This window comes from Chrysochloris asiatica, unplaced genomic scaffold (genome assembly GCF_000296735.1).
Source record: "Chrysochloris asiatica unplaced genomic scaffold, ChrAsi1.0 scaffold00168, whole genome shotgun sequence".
Lineage (NCBI taxonomy): Eukaryota > Metazoa > Chordata > Mammalia > Afrosoricida > Chrysochloridae > Chrysochloris > Chrysochloris asiatica.
In genome coordinates, this window is record NW_006408686.1 from 3176724 (window position 1) to 3192587 (window position 15864).

General features: G+C 51.8%; 1 protein-coding gene across 1 annotated transcript in view; it reads right to left on the minus strand.

Moving 5' to 3' along the window:
• Positions 1-6607: 6607 nt before the first annotated feature.
• MEGF8 (multiple EGF-like-domains 8) overlaps positions 6608-15864 on the minus strand; it is a 52518-nt gene continuing 43261 nt past the window's right edge. The window contains 7 exon segments of the mRNA XM_006871511.1: positions 6608-7876; positions 11715-11847; positions 12224-12354; positions 12648-12818; positions 13230-13422; positions 13510-13669; positions 14054-14261. Coding sequence (XP_006871573.1) covers positions 6608-7876; positions 11715-11847; positions 12224-12354; positions 12648-12818; positions 13230-13422; positions 13510-13669; positions 14054-14261 — 2265 coding nt within the window.

The following is a 15864-nucleotide window of genomic DNA, read 5'->3' on the forward strand; positions in this document are numbered from 1 at the left end:
CCTATTATATATAACGACATAAGTCCTATAATTTTGTTGTTGTTAAGTGCTGTGGAGTCAGTTCTGACTCAGAGCAACCCTATATAGGGTTTCCGAGGAACAGCTGGTGGATTTGAACTGCCAACCTTGCGGTTCAAACCAACTTTGCAGTTTAAGGTTGTAATCTACTCAGAGGTATCTTAGAATGCTTGATGATCTACTTGCAAACAAAAAACTCAGCCATTGAAAACCCTATAGAATATGTGGGCCCACCATGAGTTGGGGTCAACTTGACAATAACTTGTACTGGTGCTAGATATTCCAAATGAAGAGGTGACCCAATGGTTGGATGAAAACATCAAGACAGAACATACACAGAGAGAAGTAACAATAGCAAATGAAAGTATTAATGATATATTGTTATTGTCATAATAACACTATCAATAACATGTTATAATTTTAGCATATTAACATTAATAATATGTTATGATTTCAGTATATTATTAACTAAATCAGAGCATATAACTAATACTGTTATTTGCTATTGTTTTTCTCCCTCTGTGTGTTAACACACATCCAATCATTGAGTGACCTTTTCACTTGGAATCCCTAACACCAGTACAAGTTACTGTCAGGATGACTCCACCTCATGGTATTCCACAACGTATTCCACAATGTTTTCAATGGCTTTTTTTTTTTTCAGTAAATGACCAGGCCTTCCTTCCAAGATGCCTCTGAGTGGATTTGAATCTTCAACCTTTTGGTTAGTGGCTGAGTGGATTAACTATTTTTAACACTCATGGACTCCAAAATGTTGGTGTTAGGTGCTATTGAGTCCATTGTGACTCATAGCGACCCTGTGCACAACAGAACGAAGTACTGCCAGATACTGCTCCATCCTCACAATTGTTAACACTTGAGCCCATTGTGGCTGCCACTGTGCCAATCTGTCACGTTGGAGGTCTTCCTCTTTTTTGCTGACCCTCCACTTTATTGTTGTTGTTATGTGCCGTCGAGTTGATTCCGACCCATAGCAACCCTGTATAGGGTTTCCAAGGAGCAGCTGGTGAGCTTGAACCACTGAACTTGCAGTTCAAATGACTTTGCAGTCCGACGCATTAGCCCACAGTGCCACACCAGGACTCCGACCCTCCACTTTACCAAGAATGATATCTTTCTCCAGGGACTGTTTCTTCCTGATAATATGTCCATAGTATGAGAGATGAAGTCTGGCCATCCTGGCTTCTAAGGAGCATTCTGGCTGTACTTTCAACAACAGATTTTTCTGTTCTTCTACTTTACCATGGTACTTTTAATATTCTCCTCCAGCACCTTAACTCAAATGCATCAATTCTTTTATGGTCTTCTTTATTCATTCATTGTTCAACTTTCACATGCATGTGAGCTTACTAAAAATATCATGTCTTGGGTCAGGTGCACGTCAACACTCAAACTGACATCTTTCCTCTTAAACACTTTAAGGAGGTCTTGTGCAGCACATTTGCCCTAATGCAATACATTGTTTGATTTCTCGACTGATGTCTCCATGAGTGTCAATTGTGAATCCAAGCAAAATAAAGTCTTCCATCTTTTCTCCTTTCAAACATGATGTTATTTATTGAACCAGTTGTAACGTTTTTTGTTTTCTTTACATTGACGGGCAACCCATAATGAAGGCATTGGTCTGTGATCTAATATCTAATAGTCATCTCAAACTTTTTAACACATTGAAACCTAACTCCTGATTTGCCCCAACCCTACTCTTACCACAGTCTTCCCCATCTAAGGAAGGAGTAAATCCCATCCTTCCAGCTGTTTCATACTTACTCTCTCACCCAACATCCAGTTTATCAGCAAATTCAGATTCTTCAGAATAGATCAAAAATCTCACTTCTCTTCCTCCACCCCACTGTCCCATCCTGGTCTAGCCACCCACCTCTATAATCTGCATGGATGCAGTGATCTCGTGGGGCTCCCCATCTCTACCCCAGACCCTTCAGTCTCTTCCCCACAAAGAGCAAGGGGGACACTGTGAACACCTAAGTCAGGTCATGGCCCTGCTCTGTTCAGAACCCTCTCACAGTCTGAGAAGAAGCCAGTGTGCACCTTGGCCCAAGGCCCCACATGATCTGCCTCTGGTTCCTTCTCTTAACTTTCTCATCCCTGTCTCTCCCTTTTCCCCTGACTCCCTACTTTACCAAGCATGATGTCCTTTAGGGACCACCCTTCCACCCCCTCACTGCCTTTTCTAGTCACTTTTCAACACACCACATCATTCATTTATTGGGTACCTCAGTAATGCGTCAGCTCCTCGAGGGCTGAGCCAGCAGTACTTAGAAGAGTGGGAAGCTCAGTACAGGCAGAGAGAATGAGCGATTACTGGTGATGCTAGTTCTCCTGACATGGAGGAGAGACACTGGCTTAGAGAAGGGAATTGTTTGGGAGGTGATGTGGGACAATGGAAAGGCAGACAGATAGACAGGTGTCAGAATCCAGACTTGACTTCACTTCTCCAAATCTTAGCTTCTGAATCTGTCAAATGGAAGAAAGAACCTGTATTCCCAGCAAGGATACCAAGCACCTAGGAGATAGTTCCTGAGGTGTTGTGGACCCTCCGTGACCTGCCCCCACTTTCCCTGAGGTCCTCAGTGTGTCAGTGGCCTGGCATGAGTAAAACTCAGGTTCCTAGCTCCCTGAACCCAGGCTTTCTACCCCACCTGAGACTTTGGCATTTTTGTTGTTGTTGTATGCCACCAAGTCAGTTCCAACTCATAGCAACCCTGCATAGGAGTTCCAAGGAACAGGTTAGCAATCCAGTGCTTATCCTAGTGGTGTCACACCAGGATTCCTCTTGCATTTAGGTCCAGGAATCCCAGAGAAGTGCCAGCAGAGAGGCTACATGGAGGGAGGAGGGACATGGGTTCCAGGGGCATTTGGTGTAGGATCATTTGCAGAGCACAAGGTCCAGGCACGGCACAGATGCTCTGCATAGGAAAGTAAGCAGAGTCCCTGCTAAGAAAAGGCTTCCCCAAAGGTCATAGCACAGAGTCTCTAAGAAACTCAGCTCCTTTCTGGTCAACTGGGATGGACTCTCCTCTGGTCTTGGGACTCCTTTTGCTGTTGGTTCACTCCCCAGTTGTTGGTGGTGGTTGCTAAGTGCCATGGAGCCGGTTCCACCTCATAGCAATCCTTCTGAAGAAGCTGCTGGTGGGTCTGAACTCCAGCCTTGTGGTTGGCAGTCAGTGCACCACCCCAGTTTAGTAACTCTGCTTTATCTCCAAGCAGCAACTGACCATTTTTCAACATCCTGCACTGTGGTGGGACAACTCTCAGCTACTTATGTTGCCCTGTGCTGAGTAAAGGTTTTTTTCCTCAGGAGGGAGAGTCTGGGGGCTGCAAATGGTTATCGTGCTCCATTGCCAACTGAAAGGTTGGAGGTTTGAGCCCACCCAGAGGCTCCTCAGAATTGATATCTTGAAAAAAATAATAAATCAAGCCATTGAAAATCCATGCAGTAAGCCGTTGTTGTTGTTATGTGCTGTGGAGTCAGTTCCGACTCATAGTGACCCTGTACAGGGTTTCCGAGGCTGTAAATCTTTACAGGAGCAGAAAGCCTCATCTTTCTCCCGCGGAACAGCTGGTAGTTTCGAACTCCTGACCTTGTGGTTTGCAGCCCGATTCATAACCACTACGTTGCACTGGTAACTGCTGTGTGACGCATTTACAAGAAGAGCAGCTGCCGACTCCACTAACAAACAAGCAAACGCCTCCTAGGATTTGGTTTCTTGGTTTGCAGGTTTAGGGTCATGGTTTTATGGGGCATCCGTTATTTGGTCTAATAACATAGTTCCTGGTGTAGCACCCAGGGTCTTCAAAGCTCTATTTGCCTGAAGCCATAAAGGAGGAGTCAGTAATAGGAGGATGGTATAGAACATGTGGTTGAATGCCACCATGAACCTATCTACCTCCTTTGTCATGAGACCAAAAGTGGATGGTGCCTAGCTACCCTTATTGGACATTCTGATCAAAGAATCTATAGAAGAATCCTGACCCACAGGGGGAAATTGCAGAGTAGAATTTCAGATTCTCTTGGAATCCAGACTTTCTGGAGCCATGGAGACTAGATGAACCCCTGAAACTCTTGCCCTGAGGTTAGCTTTCAACCTTAAACCAAAAATACCCTCTGAAGTCTTCTTAAAAACCCAACAGTGGTTTTGTTTCACTAGTGAAGAATGTTAGCCTTGAGCACTGTACTCATCTAAGAACTCTCCACGTGGGACCCAAGGGACAACAGCAGTTTGAGAGATTAGATAAGGAAACTTAGGGGAGGTGAGATAGTTGCACAACTTGAAGAATGTACTCAGTGTTGCTGGACTGCAAACGGAGACACTTGGTTTGTTCTGCTGTGAATGTTCTCGAAAGGAAACTCGCTGGAATGCAATTCTTACTCTGACACACGTGGGGTTGCTACGAGTTAGAGCTGGCTCTACACCAATTGTTTTTGTCCCCTCAGGAGCCAAAATAGCCTGGGAGTCAGGTACATCGATTTGAGATGTTAGACAGCCTGGGTTCAAACAGCATCTGCCATCCAACAGCTACATGGCATCTATGAACGTCCATATGTAAAACAAGGATCACACAGCTCTGCGGGAAAAGATAGCATTAATCCATGGCAGTAAAACGCCAAGCAAATTGCTTAGACAGGGTACTCAGTGAATTCCGTCTTGGAGATCACAGAAGTCATGCATGGTAAAGCAATCCTTGTACTTGTCTGCCTGGGATTAAGGCAGTCTATCTTTCCTCTTGAGACACAAGGGCCCTCAGGAAAGGGTCCCTACTGCCACATTGCCCCTCTTCTGATCCCTTCTGGAGAACAAGAGCTTCTGTGGTGGCACCAGGCCCTCCCTGGCTCTGAAGGGGTCATGAAGAGGTAGACTCAGGTCTTGTGGTTTGGAGAGAACCAGGCCAACAGCACTTACCCAGACAAGACAGCCAACCGCCCCTCCGGCTCACACACGCAGACTTGGACATCTGGGTCTTCCCCACACTTTTATTTGCTGGTCCCACACCCCTCTCCTCTTCAGGCACACCCATCCAGCCACCCACATGCTCATGTGGAGAGGCTGCCCCATAAGCAGGGCTAGAGGCCCCCAGCTGAGGGGAGGTGCTGGATCCAGCTTCGCCAAAGTAGCTGGGGGTGGAGTCTTGGAAGAGGAGTGCCCAGTTCAAGATGGCTAGGTTTTTGGTTTTGTTTTGCTTTTGGGGGAGGGTCCTCACTGGAGGGGGGAAGCTCAGCAGTCCAAGGAGATGGCAGATACCTTGGGCAGAGGCCAACAGTCTTGGAGGCAGCACTGAGATGTTGATGAAGCTCCAACCTTGCTGCTTCTCACCACCTGGGGTGGCACCTCTTGACTGTTTTTGTCTCCTTGTCCTAAGATTCCCACCCACTCTGGTCAGGCACCTGTTGTTCTAACTTCCTCAGGAGACCCTGGCCCCTGGGCTGCAATACCACTGCCACTGTTTCATCCCTGCAGCCTGGAGGTGGCACCATCGGCTGCCTGCTCCTCCTCACCTCTGGGCAGTCTCTCTGCAACCCCTTCCCTCACCAGTGCCACCAATTGCCTGCACTCAATTCCTTCTGCTCAAATACTACAAGCAGTTGAGTTCCCTGGTTGGACCTGACTGAAGAGTCATTTAAAGATCTCCTGTCTAAAATTGGATTGTTGGTCTTCCCCTCAAGCCCCAGTATTCATCATCTCAATAAATAACCCCACCATCCATCCAGGATTCAGACCACAAGGTTGGGGGTCATCTGGACCCCCACCCCATCCCATCCTTCCGTCCAGTGCTCACGCTGCCTCCGGTCCTGGTCCTGACCCCTCCCCTCACTGCCATCACCTCCCTTGCTTGTCCCACTGCTGGCTCTCTTCTGTCCCCTGCAGCCTACTTTCCATACCAAAGTGCCCAGTTACACACAGGTTGGATCCTGCCACTCCTACTCAAAACTCTGTCCAACTTCCCATTGCCCTGAGAATAAAGCCCCAAACTATCTGGGGCTCACAGTCTCCACCTATCATCAATTTCATCTCCTGACACTCAGTCAGATTATGTGGAACAAATGTTCTGGTCCTTCTAATGCCAACAGGCTAGTTTCCACCTCAGGGTCTTTACCCTTGCTGCGTCCTGTCTGGAAACTGTTTTTCCCAAGGCTGGTTCCGCCTCAGAATTTCAGTATAACTTCTCTGAGTACGACAGCGCTGTGGCTGCCGACTACCCCATCATGTTGCTGTTCCCAGTGTTTTTCCTTCTCTGAAATGAGCTTACGCACTGATCTGTGTGTGCTGATTGTCTCCCTTCACTAACACATATGTGCCAGGAAATCAGGAACCTTGGCTAACTGGGCTCCTGCTTTGCTCCATGCCTACAAGTGCCTGGCACATAGTAGGTGCTTAATAAATTATCACTGAATGCAGAACGATAGAAGCCCTGTCTGGGAACCCGTAGGGGAAAAGGGAGCCAGAAGTCTCTGAGGAGAGTGTCCAGGGGGAAGGGCCCAGGGAGAAGGGCCCCAAGTCTAGGGCAGCCCCATCAAGAGACTGGGCCACTGTGGCTGAGACCCTGCAGTGAGTCAGAGGGACATGCTGGTGAGGTTGTCCTGGCTCAACAGTCCCTTCCGGCCTGCACCAGACCCATGCCCACTGCCCCCAGCACCCCCACCACCTCCACAGTACTCATGCAGCCTGTGCCGAAGTGTGACCAGGGCTGAGCCGAGGCAGGCGCCATTGGGTGCATGGGGCCCACCAGGGAGCTGGAGTAGCAGCGTGGCCACGCCCGCCATGCCATCTTCGGTGGGTTCCAGGGTAATGGGACCAGCTCTCAGGCCAGCTGTAGTGGTGGGCAAGGCCGGCGGGCAGCAGCCCCCTCCCACCGGTCCCCAGGGCCCACTGGCTCCAGTCAGCAGCAGAGGTGCCAGGAAGGGTTCTGAGCGGCGGAAGGTGGGTGGTGGGAGTCCCGCCGGTTTCCAGGCAGGGGCTGAGGCAGCGGGGTCTGGTGGGAAGCAGACCGTGACTTTGGCAAAGGGGCGGCTGGCCATCTTGGTCATTTCCTGCAGGTGCCGGCGCTGTTCCTGCCGCTGGTCCAGGGCCTGCTTGGCCTTCCAGAGGAGCACACAGAGTGAGAGGAAGAGGAAGAAGCAGGAGAAGAAGACGGAGAAGAAGACAAACAAATCAATGTGGGCCTGGTCCTGCCGGAAGAAGAGCAGGCCCTGCGAGTCAGCGGAGCCATTGGCTCCGGGCCCACTTGGGTCTCCCACGCCCAGCAGGAGCAGGTAGAAGCGGCTCGACTTGAGGGCGTGGTGCTCGTGCGGGTAGGTGATGACCAGCCGGTCCCGCACACCACGTACCACCAGCACTGCTGATGGCTCCGTCACGGTCACGTAGGTGATCAGGCCATGGGGCCACACCTCCCGAACCCGTGGCTCTGCTGGGGTGCCTGGCCCACTTCCAGCCCCTAGTCCCCCTGGATCCCCGGCCCCCCGGGGTCCACCATCAGCAGGGGGCAGTGGGGGTGGTGGGGGCGGGGGTGGCTGGATGTGCACAGTGTGGACACCAGTGTCGGGGGCCACACGGACCACGAAAGTGTCATAGGAGGTGGAGACATAGAGGTCCACGGCGCCAAAGGTCACATCGAGGGTGAGGCGGATATCCACGTTGGTGAACTTGGGCTGCACACCAAAGAGAACTGTGCGGCCGGGACCCAGGGCCCGGCGCTTGGGCTCATGGAAGCAATTGGTCTGGGACGTGGGGTCCAGGCAGCACTCTTGCTCCACTGAGATGAGTCGGTAGCACTGCTGACCACCCAGTGGGCTCCCATGAAACGACTCCCGGCACTTGGCGCACTGCGGACAAGAAGGAGCCGGGTTAGCCCTAGTAGGACTGACATCCTGGACCCCTTAGTGCCCGTTGTTTCCCTGTGATCCCCACGGACCTCCCTGGCACAGTGTGGACACTTTCAGGATCCTACAGTCCAGCAAAGCTTTCCCTGGGGTCAGCCCACGGATACGGTACCCTGACACAAAGCCAGGGTCTCCTGCCTCACTAGCTGTGTGACCTTGACCAGTGTGTGGCCCACACTGACATAGGTGGGGACCACAGCTTGCTCACAGGACTGGCGACATCATATGCACAGCGCTGCATGCAGGCTCAGCCCACCCTGCATCCTCCTACTAGCCGGTGGTCTCCCGTCTCAGGGCCTTTGCACAGCTGATGCCTCTGCCTACAGCGCTCCTTTCCCCACACACCCGCTTGCTTGCACCCCTAATGCCATTCAGTCTGTTACTCGGGTGTTGCCTTTGTACTGAGGCTATCCTTGGCCACAGTACCAAACATTCCGCTCCCCAACACTTCCTGGCCTGCTTGTCTCATTTTCCTCCTAACCATTTCCCACCATCTAACATCCGACACCTCTTCCTGCACGAAATTGCCTCCATGAGAACATAAATGCCTTAAGGACACATCATTTTATGTGTCTTTTGCCCTGTGGTGTCCCCAGTGTCTGACACCCAAAGACAAAAGCCCAAACCCGCTGCCGCCTGGTTGATTCCGACTCCCAGTGACCTCTAGGACTGTGCGGAGCTGCTCCTAAAGGTTCCCAATGCTGTAGACCTTCCGGGAGCAGACAGCTTCTCTTTGCTCCTGCAGAGGGACTGGTGGGTTTGAACTGCCCAATTTGGGATAACAGCCTGATGTTGAACCCACTGTGCCCCCAGGGCTCCTGTGGCATATAGTAAATGCTCAGTAAATGGATGAATGGGTAAAAGGCAGCTGTGGAAACCACTCAGGCTCTGTGGTAAGACCAGGGTTCAGCCCAGGTTACACACCTGACGGGCTGTCTGTCCTGGGGTAGGTTACCATCTGTTTCTGGGCCTCCATTTCCTCTTACAGTTGCTGTTGTTGTAAAGTGCTGTGGAGTCAGTTCTGACTCATAGAAACCCTGTATCAGGTTTCTGAGAAGCAGCTGGCGGGGTTGAACCGCTGGCCTTGAGGTTAGCAGCTTAGGGCTTATCCTACAGTGCCAGGCCAGAACTCCTTTTAATGGGTTAGTGGGTTAATGCGTTTGTGTCTCATCCAGGCCCCAGCACAATCTCCATGAGCCTTCCAGAGGCTTCCATGTCTATGCCGCCTCCTCTTCACCCACATCTCAGCTCCCAGCTCGGTGCTGCCTGGCATGAGGCAGACACTCTCTCCAGAACAGCTCCGGCTGCTATTATCATTAGAAGCTGGAGAAACTGCTGCTTCAGAGCTGCCCAAGGAGGAGGTCTGACTTCATCTCTGGTCAAAGTCTTGGGCCTTTTGTATCAAGACAGCAAAAATTCTGGTCCAGGATGGAAATTAACATTTAGGGTTTAGTATGGTCTGGTTCTATTCATCAGGTTTTCAGTGACTAAATATTCAGTAGTTCATCTCTCCTTCTCCCTAGTCTGTCTGCATCTGGAAGCTCATCTGAAACCTGTCTACAGTGGGTGACCCTGCTGGTATTTAAAATATCCATGGCATAGCTTCCAGAATCACAGCAACTCACAAGCCACCACAGTACGACAAACTGACAGACGAGATCTGTGTTGGAAAATGTGCAGCCAGAGTCCTCTTTGGAGGCCAGGATGATCAAACTTTGTCTCTCATGTTTTGGACATATTGTCAGGAGGGACCAGTCACTGGAGAAGGCTATCATGTTTGGTAAGATGGAGGGTCAGAGAAAAAGAGGAAGACCCCCAGCGAGATGGATTGGCAAAGTGGCAGCATCAATGGGCTCAAGCGTGGCAACAATTGTGAAGTTGGGCCAGGATCAGGCAGTGTTTCGTTCTGTTGTGCATGGGGTCGTTATGAGTTGGTACTGATTCAATGGCACCTAACAACAACATGGCCTGGTCCTGGGGTGGCATGTGGGATAAAGCACTGGACTGCGAGGTCGGTTTGAACACAAGGTTGGTGGTTCAAATTCACCAGCTGCTCCTTGCACTGTAGGTTAAGCACTGGACTGCTAACCACAAGGTCAGCAGTTCAAACTCACCAGCTGCTCCTTGGAAACAGGGTCGTGTGAGTTGGAACCGACTCGACAGCACTTGGGAGTAACAGCAGCCTAGCAGTGGAGTCCGGATGTGAATAAGCACTAATAGGGTCAGCACTGGACTACCTACTGCAAGGTCCAAGGTTCAAACCTCGGAAACCCTACACAGGACTGCTATGAGTTGGAACCGACTTCATGGCACTTAACAACAACAACAACAACAGTCTGGCAGTAGAAGCCCTGCTGATGCAGTGGGCTAAATTGCTAACCACGAGGTCAGCAGTTCAAGTCCACCAGTTACTCTGAGGGAGAAAGATGAGGCTGCCTGCTCCCATGAAGACTGGTGGCCTTGGAGTCCCTAAGCCGCAGTTCTAGCTTGTTCTAAGCTTGCTAAGCAGTGGGATCGTTTCCACAGCAATGGAAGGCCTGGTAGTAAAGTGCTCAGTTGCTAGTCCTTTGAAAGGTCAGTGGGAGAAAGATGTTGTTGTCTGCTTCCGTGAACATTTGCAGTCTCGGAAGCCCCGTGGAGCGGGTCCACTCTGTCCAGCAGGGTCACCGGGAGTCAGAATCGGTGTGACGGCAGTGTGTTGTTGTTTAGGGCCTGGTTGCACAGTGGGTAAAGCACTCCGTGGAGAACCAAAAAGTGGGCAATTCAAACCCACCAGCCGTTCCACTGGAGACTAATGTGGCCGTCTGCTCCCGTACTAATGTATAGCATGGGGAACCTATGGGGCAGGTCTACTCTGACCTACATGGTTGCTAGGAACCAGAGTCCATTCAGTGGCTTGGTTTCATTTTTAAGGCAAACTCTCACCATTTTGGGTAGAGTGGCACTTTTTGTAGGTGTGTGAGGTTTCTGCAGATGGGTCGGGGAGACAGAGGGGAGCAAGGGATTTTCTCTTTCCTCTGAAGCTGGAGTGGGAAGGTGGGTGGGTAGGTATGGACGTGCTCCAGGGAGGAAGTGTGAGATAGGTCCTCCGGGGAAGCAAGCCTGCAGCATGGCAGCTAGCCAGGTGGTGAAGACAGGTGCTTGAGATTCGCCCCTCGGAGCAAAGTAGGGAATTTAAATCTGGGTATTAGAACCAACATTAGATTCCCTGTTAGCCCCAAGTCATCAGTTATTGAAGAAGTTTTCTGAGAAGAATGAAACCAACACAGAGGAAAGCAGAATCAAGGTGCAGCGAGAGACAGAACTGCATGCCTCTATGTGAACCCCTGGATCCAGCCATGCCTGAAGGCAGACTCCAGACCTCAGTTCTGAGAGCCAGTAAATTGCCTTGTTTGCTAAAGCTATATGAGTTTTCTAGCATTTGCAACCTTCATTTTGTGTCTATCTGTGATGGAGTCTCCCTCTAGTCTGAGCCCCATGAGGGCAAAGGTTCGTTCGTGGATCCCAGCATCATTGATCAAAGCCTAAAACTGACCAGGGGTCAGTCTGTCATACTGACCTAAAACTGACCAGGGATCAGTCTGTCATATTGATCTAAAACTGACCAGGGGTCAGTCTGTCATATTGACCTAAAACTGACCAGGGATCAGTCTGTCATATTGGCCTTGGTCCTAAGACCACAGACATCAGAACCACATTGTACGTGCTCTCTGGGGTCCAGCCAACTCAGTCCAGTTCTGACCTCTTGGTGGTGGGGGCCCTCGGCTCATAGCTGCAGTACCTGGTACTTGTAGCAGTCCCGGCGGTCACTGGGAGAGCTGCCCTGGCACGTGCCCGTCTCTGTGTTGTTCTGACAAGGGCAGCCTGTCCCATCCTGCTCGTTACATGTGTCCGCGTGACCGTTACACTGGCATCTGGAGGAAGGGAAAATGGATGGTGGCTAGAGAGCTCTCACGACTCACAGGGACCCAGGTAGCTCCTTTGTGAGCTTGAATCTGTACCATGGGCTCAGAGGAAACTAAGGCACACAGAGGGGAAGCCAGTTGAGGGAGGCCACAGAGCCATGAAGTGGCAGACTCAAGATTTGCACCCACAGTGGGCTGACTCCAGAGCTTGCTGAATGTTCAGAAGGAAGTCTGGGGAGATCACCTCCAGGCTCTTTCCTCAGCAGCCCCCTTCCCTGCTTTGCCCACCAGCCTGGGTTTCAGCAGGGGCCTGAGGTAAAGGACCATCCCCCCAGCCGGGGGCTCCCTAGGGTTTCATCCTTTCCAGGCTGTGGCTGCCTCTCACTTGGTACATTTCCCGTCCAGGAGGAAGTAGCCGTGGAGGCAGCTCTCACATCTGTCCCCGTAGCTGTTATTCTGACAGCTGACACACACAGCCTCATCTTCACTGGGGCCCTCAGACACCCAGTTCTCGATCTGGCCAATAAAGGGCAGGGTGCTCATGAAGGCTGTGTTCAGACCCCTCCTCCCTCAGACTCCGAGGTCCAGAAGCCCAGCCCAGGCCCTTCCTCCCTCAGACCCGGGTGACTCTCCCCACCCCCTGGGTTCTCCAACCCACTGCCCAGTTGACTTCCTTATTTGGTCTAGGTCCCCACACTGCAGACCCTCCCCTGGTCTCACCTGTCCATCTCAATGAATGTGTTGAGATGGGTAGGAAACCCCGCCCCATTCTCCCTCAGACCCAGGGGTCTGAACCCCCAACTTCTCACCTCCTCTGGATCTAGTGAGTATTTCTCTGGCTCCCTCCGGGCCATTTCCAGCTCCTTCCTGGAGACGCACACATGGCTGTTGCCCCGGCAGAAGGTGTGGCAGGGCCGGCAGGTCCCGCCCCCCACGGCTGAACCCACAAATAGTGGGAGGCACTGCTCACAGTGGCTGCCCTGGGGACCCACAGGACAGGGAGGTCAGAGGAATCTGGGAACCACAGGAAGGTGAAGAGGTGGGGAGGAGGGCACTTCTGAGAGCAGCTAGGGCGGTGGCAGGACCTGGCCCCCTGGCCTGAATAACCCCAGCCTCCTGGTATTGCCCCCACCTTCAATTGCATGCTTCCAGGGACTGGGGGCGCACTGTCCCCAGCCTGAGTCCTGCCCTACACTATTCCCAATCCTCCTGTATGGGACTACCCTTTCTGGCCCTACCCCAGGGCAGCACTCCTGTGATATGAACCCAGATGACACCCCCAAAACCTTCTTGCAAATCCCTGGACAGGGCTCTGCCCCCTCTCCCCAGCCTGGACCCATCTGAGCACAGGCCAAAGACAGGGACAGGCCTGGGCCTTGGGCGGGGCCCACCTTGGTGTGATTGCGGCAGAGCAGGCAGTGGTCCCGTGCCCCAACGCCAGCACATTCGCTGTGGCGGTTGCACCGACACTCGGTGGAGCAGTTGCGGCCAACAAAGCCAAAGTGGCAGCGGCAGTAGTCGGGCTCCACGCAGGAGCCGTTCACGCAGCCCTGGGCACACACGGGGCGGCATAGTCCCGTCACACTGTGGGGGGAGGGTGGGCGTCAGGGCAGGCTGCAGGCAGAGGAAGAGCCCTCCCTCTCGGGGTCCTGCCGCGAAGCCCCGCCTCACTTGTCCATGGTGTAGCCTGTCTTGCAACTGCACTCATAGCCGTGTGGCCGGTCGCGGCAGTTCTGAGTCTCATTGCAGTCGTGGTGCCCGTTAGCACACTCGTCCTCAGGAGGGCAGGACAGGAAGGCCCAGGAGGCCCCAGGACGCCCGCATGTCAGCCCTGGCCATGGGGACACGAGACTTCATCTGAACCCTGGCCCGGCCACCCAAGGTCCTCAATCCCACAGCCTCTGAGATAGTGCCCCAGAGCCCTGCACATTCCGACTACAATCAGTGAGGTGAAGCACAGTGTCATGTAAAACTGATGATCAATCACTGCATTCACAACCAAAAGTTAAAAAAAATAAAAACAGCGTGAAAGCAACATGCGCTGTAACAGAAAGGGAGAAATGGATTCAATACTACAGGCTCCAACTGACAGGTAAAAATCCCATTACAAACTTCAAAAGAATTAAATATATGAATTATGTTTTTATAAAAAGCCCATCCCTGTGTTCTTCAGCCCAAGGCCAGTTCCCTCTCACTCCATCTTAACCCCTCTCACCTTCCCGGGGGCCGCTGAGTCCACCCTCCAGGCAGCGTCCACCACCATCCTGGCCACCCCAGGCACACCAGCCACAGTGGGGACGTCGTAGGCACAGGGCACACTGTGTTGCCTGGGCACAACCCAGGGAGCAGCTCTCGGGGCCTCGGAGCAGCCGCCCGCAGCCTCCGGCCATACATCGTAGGGGCAGGTAGGAGGGACTCAGACACTGTACCAGAGGCAGTTGTGGGGGGGTGGGAGAGAGGCAGGAAAAGACAAGTCAGACAACACATTCTGGGCATCTTCCCAGACTGCACTCTTTTCTCTAAGCTCTCACTCCCCAGCCACAGCCAAGTGGACCAAGGCGGCAGCAGCTGGAGCATCCAGCATGTGGAAAACTAGAAGCAGAGACGGGGGTGGGGGTTCAGGTACAGGAAGCCTCTAAGTAGCAACTCACCAAAAATATCCCCGATGTCTTTCTAAAGCCAACCAGTATTTTAGCCTGATTAGTGTCTGGAGCAGTGTGCTATATGGGGTCCAGTTGACAACAGCAACCCCCAAGGCTGGATAGGAACTATGGAGCACGGGGGCAGTGAGGAGTATTATCCATGAGGGAGGATGAAAGAGGTTGCACATCTCAAAAGGCTGTAGTTGGTTTCACAGAATGGTACGTGTAGAAACCATTGGATTGGTATGTTTTTGTTGCGTGTAAAAGGCTGTAGTTGATTTCACGGAATGGTACGTGTAGAAACCATTGGATTGGTATGTTTTTGTTGCGTGTAAAAGGCTGTAGTTGATTTCACGGAATGGTACGTGTAGAAACCATTGGATTGGTATGTTTTTGTTGCGTGTATGGTCAACAAAAATAAACTTCAAGAAAAAGAAAAGTAGAAGATCAGGCAGACCTGGGCTGGAGAGGCCTTCTGAATGCTGGGTATGATGCAGAGAGAAGTGGAGATAAGAAACATGCTCCCTGGACAGACAGAGACAGCTGTCTAGGTTCTGTCTCCAGTCCCTTATGAGGTCTGTCTGTACTTTCCACCCATGTTCCACAAGGTTGTTGTTGTTGGTAGGTGCCATCAAGTCGGTACCGACTCATAGTGACCTTATGCACAGCAGAATGAAACACGGCCTGATCCTGGGCCAACCTCACTACTGTTGCCACACTTGAGTCCATCGATGCTGCTACCTGGCCAATCCATCTCGTTGGGGGTCTTCCTCTTTATCTCTGACCCTCCACCATACTAGGGTGCTGAGCACCCTCCACTAACTATCTGAGGGAACTTCTGCTTCTTACAACCCAACAATCCCTGAGAGAGACAGAAGCTAGAATCAGGAGTGGGGTTACAAGTCATGGCTGCTTAGAAAAACATGGACTTGACTGCAGGGGCAGCAAAGATTCTCCTGTTGAAGAAGCCTTGGCTAGAGGCCATGCAACAACTCACGACTCCCTGATTACTAGTCTCAGGACCCAGACAACATGCACCATGAGGTCTAGACTCTTGGGAACTTGCTGGGCAGATAAGACCATTTTACTTACTGCTTGGGCCTTAAGTAAAGTATATGAGGAAAGAGATTAATCTGGGCTGTCTGAAAGCACTTTAAAAAAATAAATAAAATGAAGCAGACTCCTGAAATAGAACTCTGATCACTGTGGCTGGAGCTCTGAGCCCACGGAGAGCTGGGGCCAGCGAGGAGCTGAGACTTGATGAACTGCCAGGGCGAATTCTCTTCCAGGCTGGGCACCTAGATGTAAATTTAGTACACCGACTGGCAGATACTTGGGCGATCTTGGAGAGGGGAGAGACACTGGAGGCTGGGCCCCAGTCCTG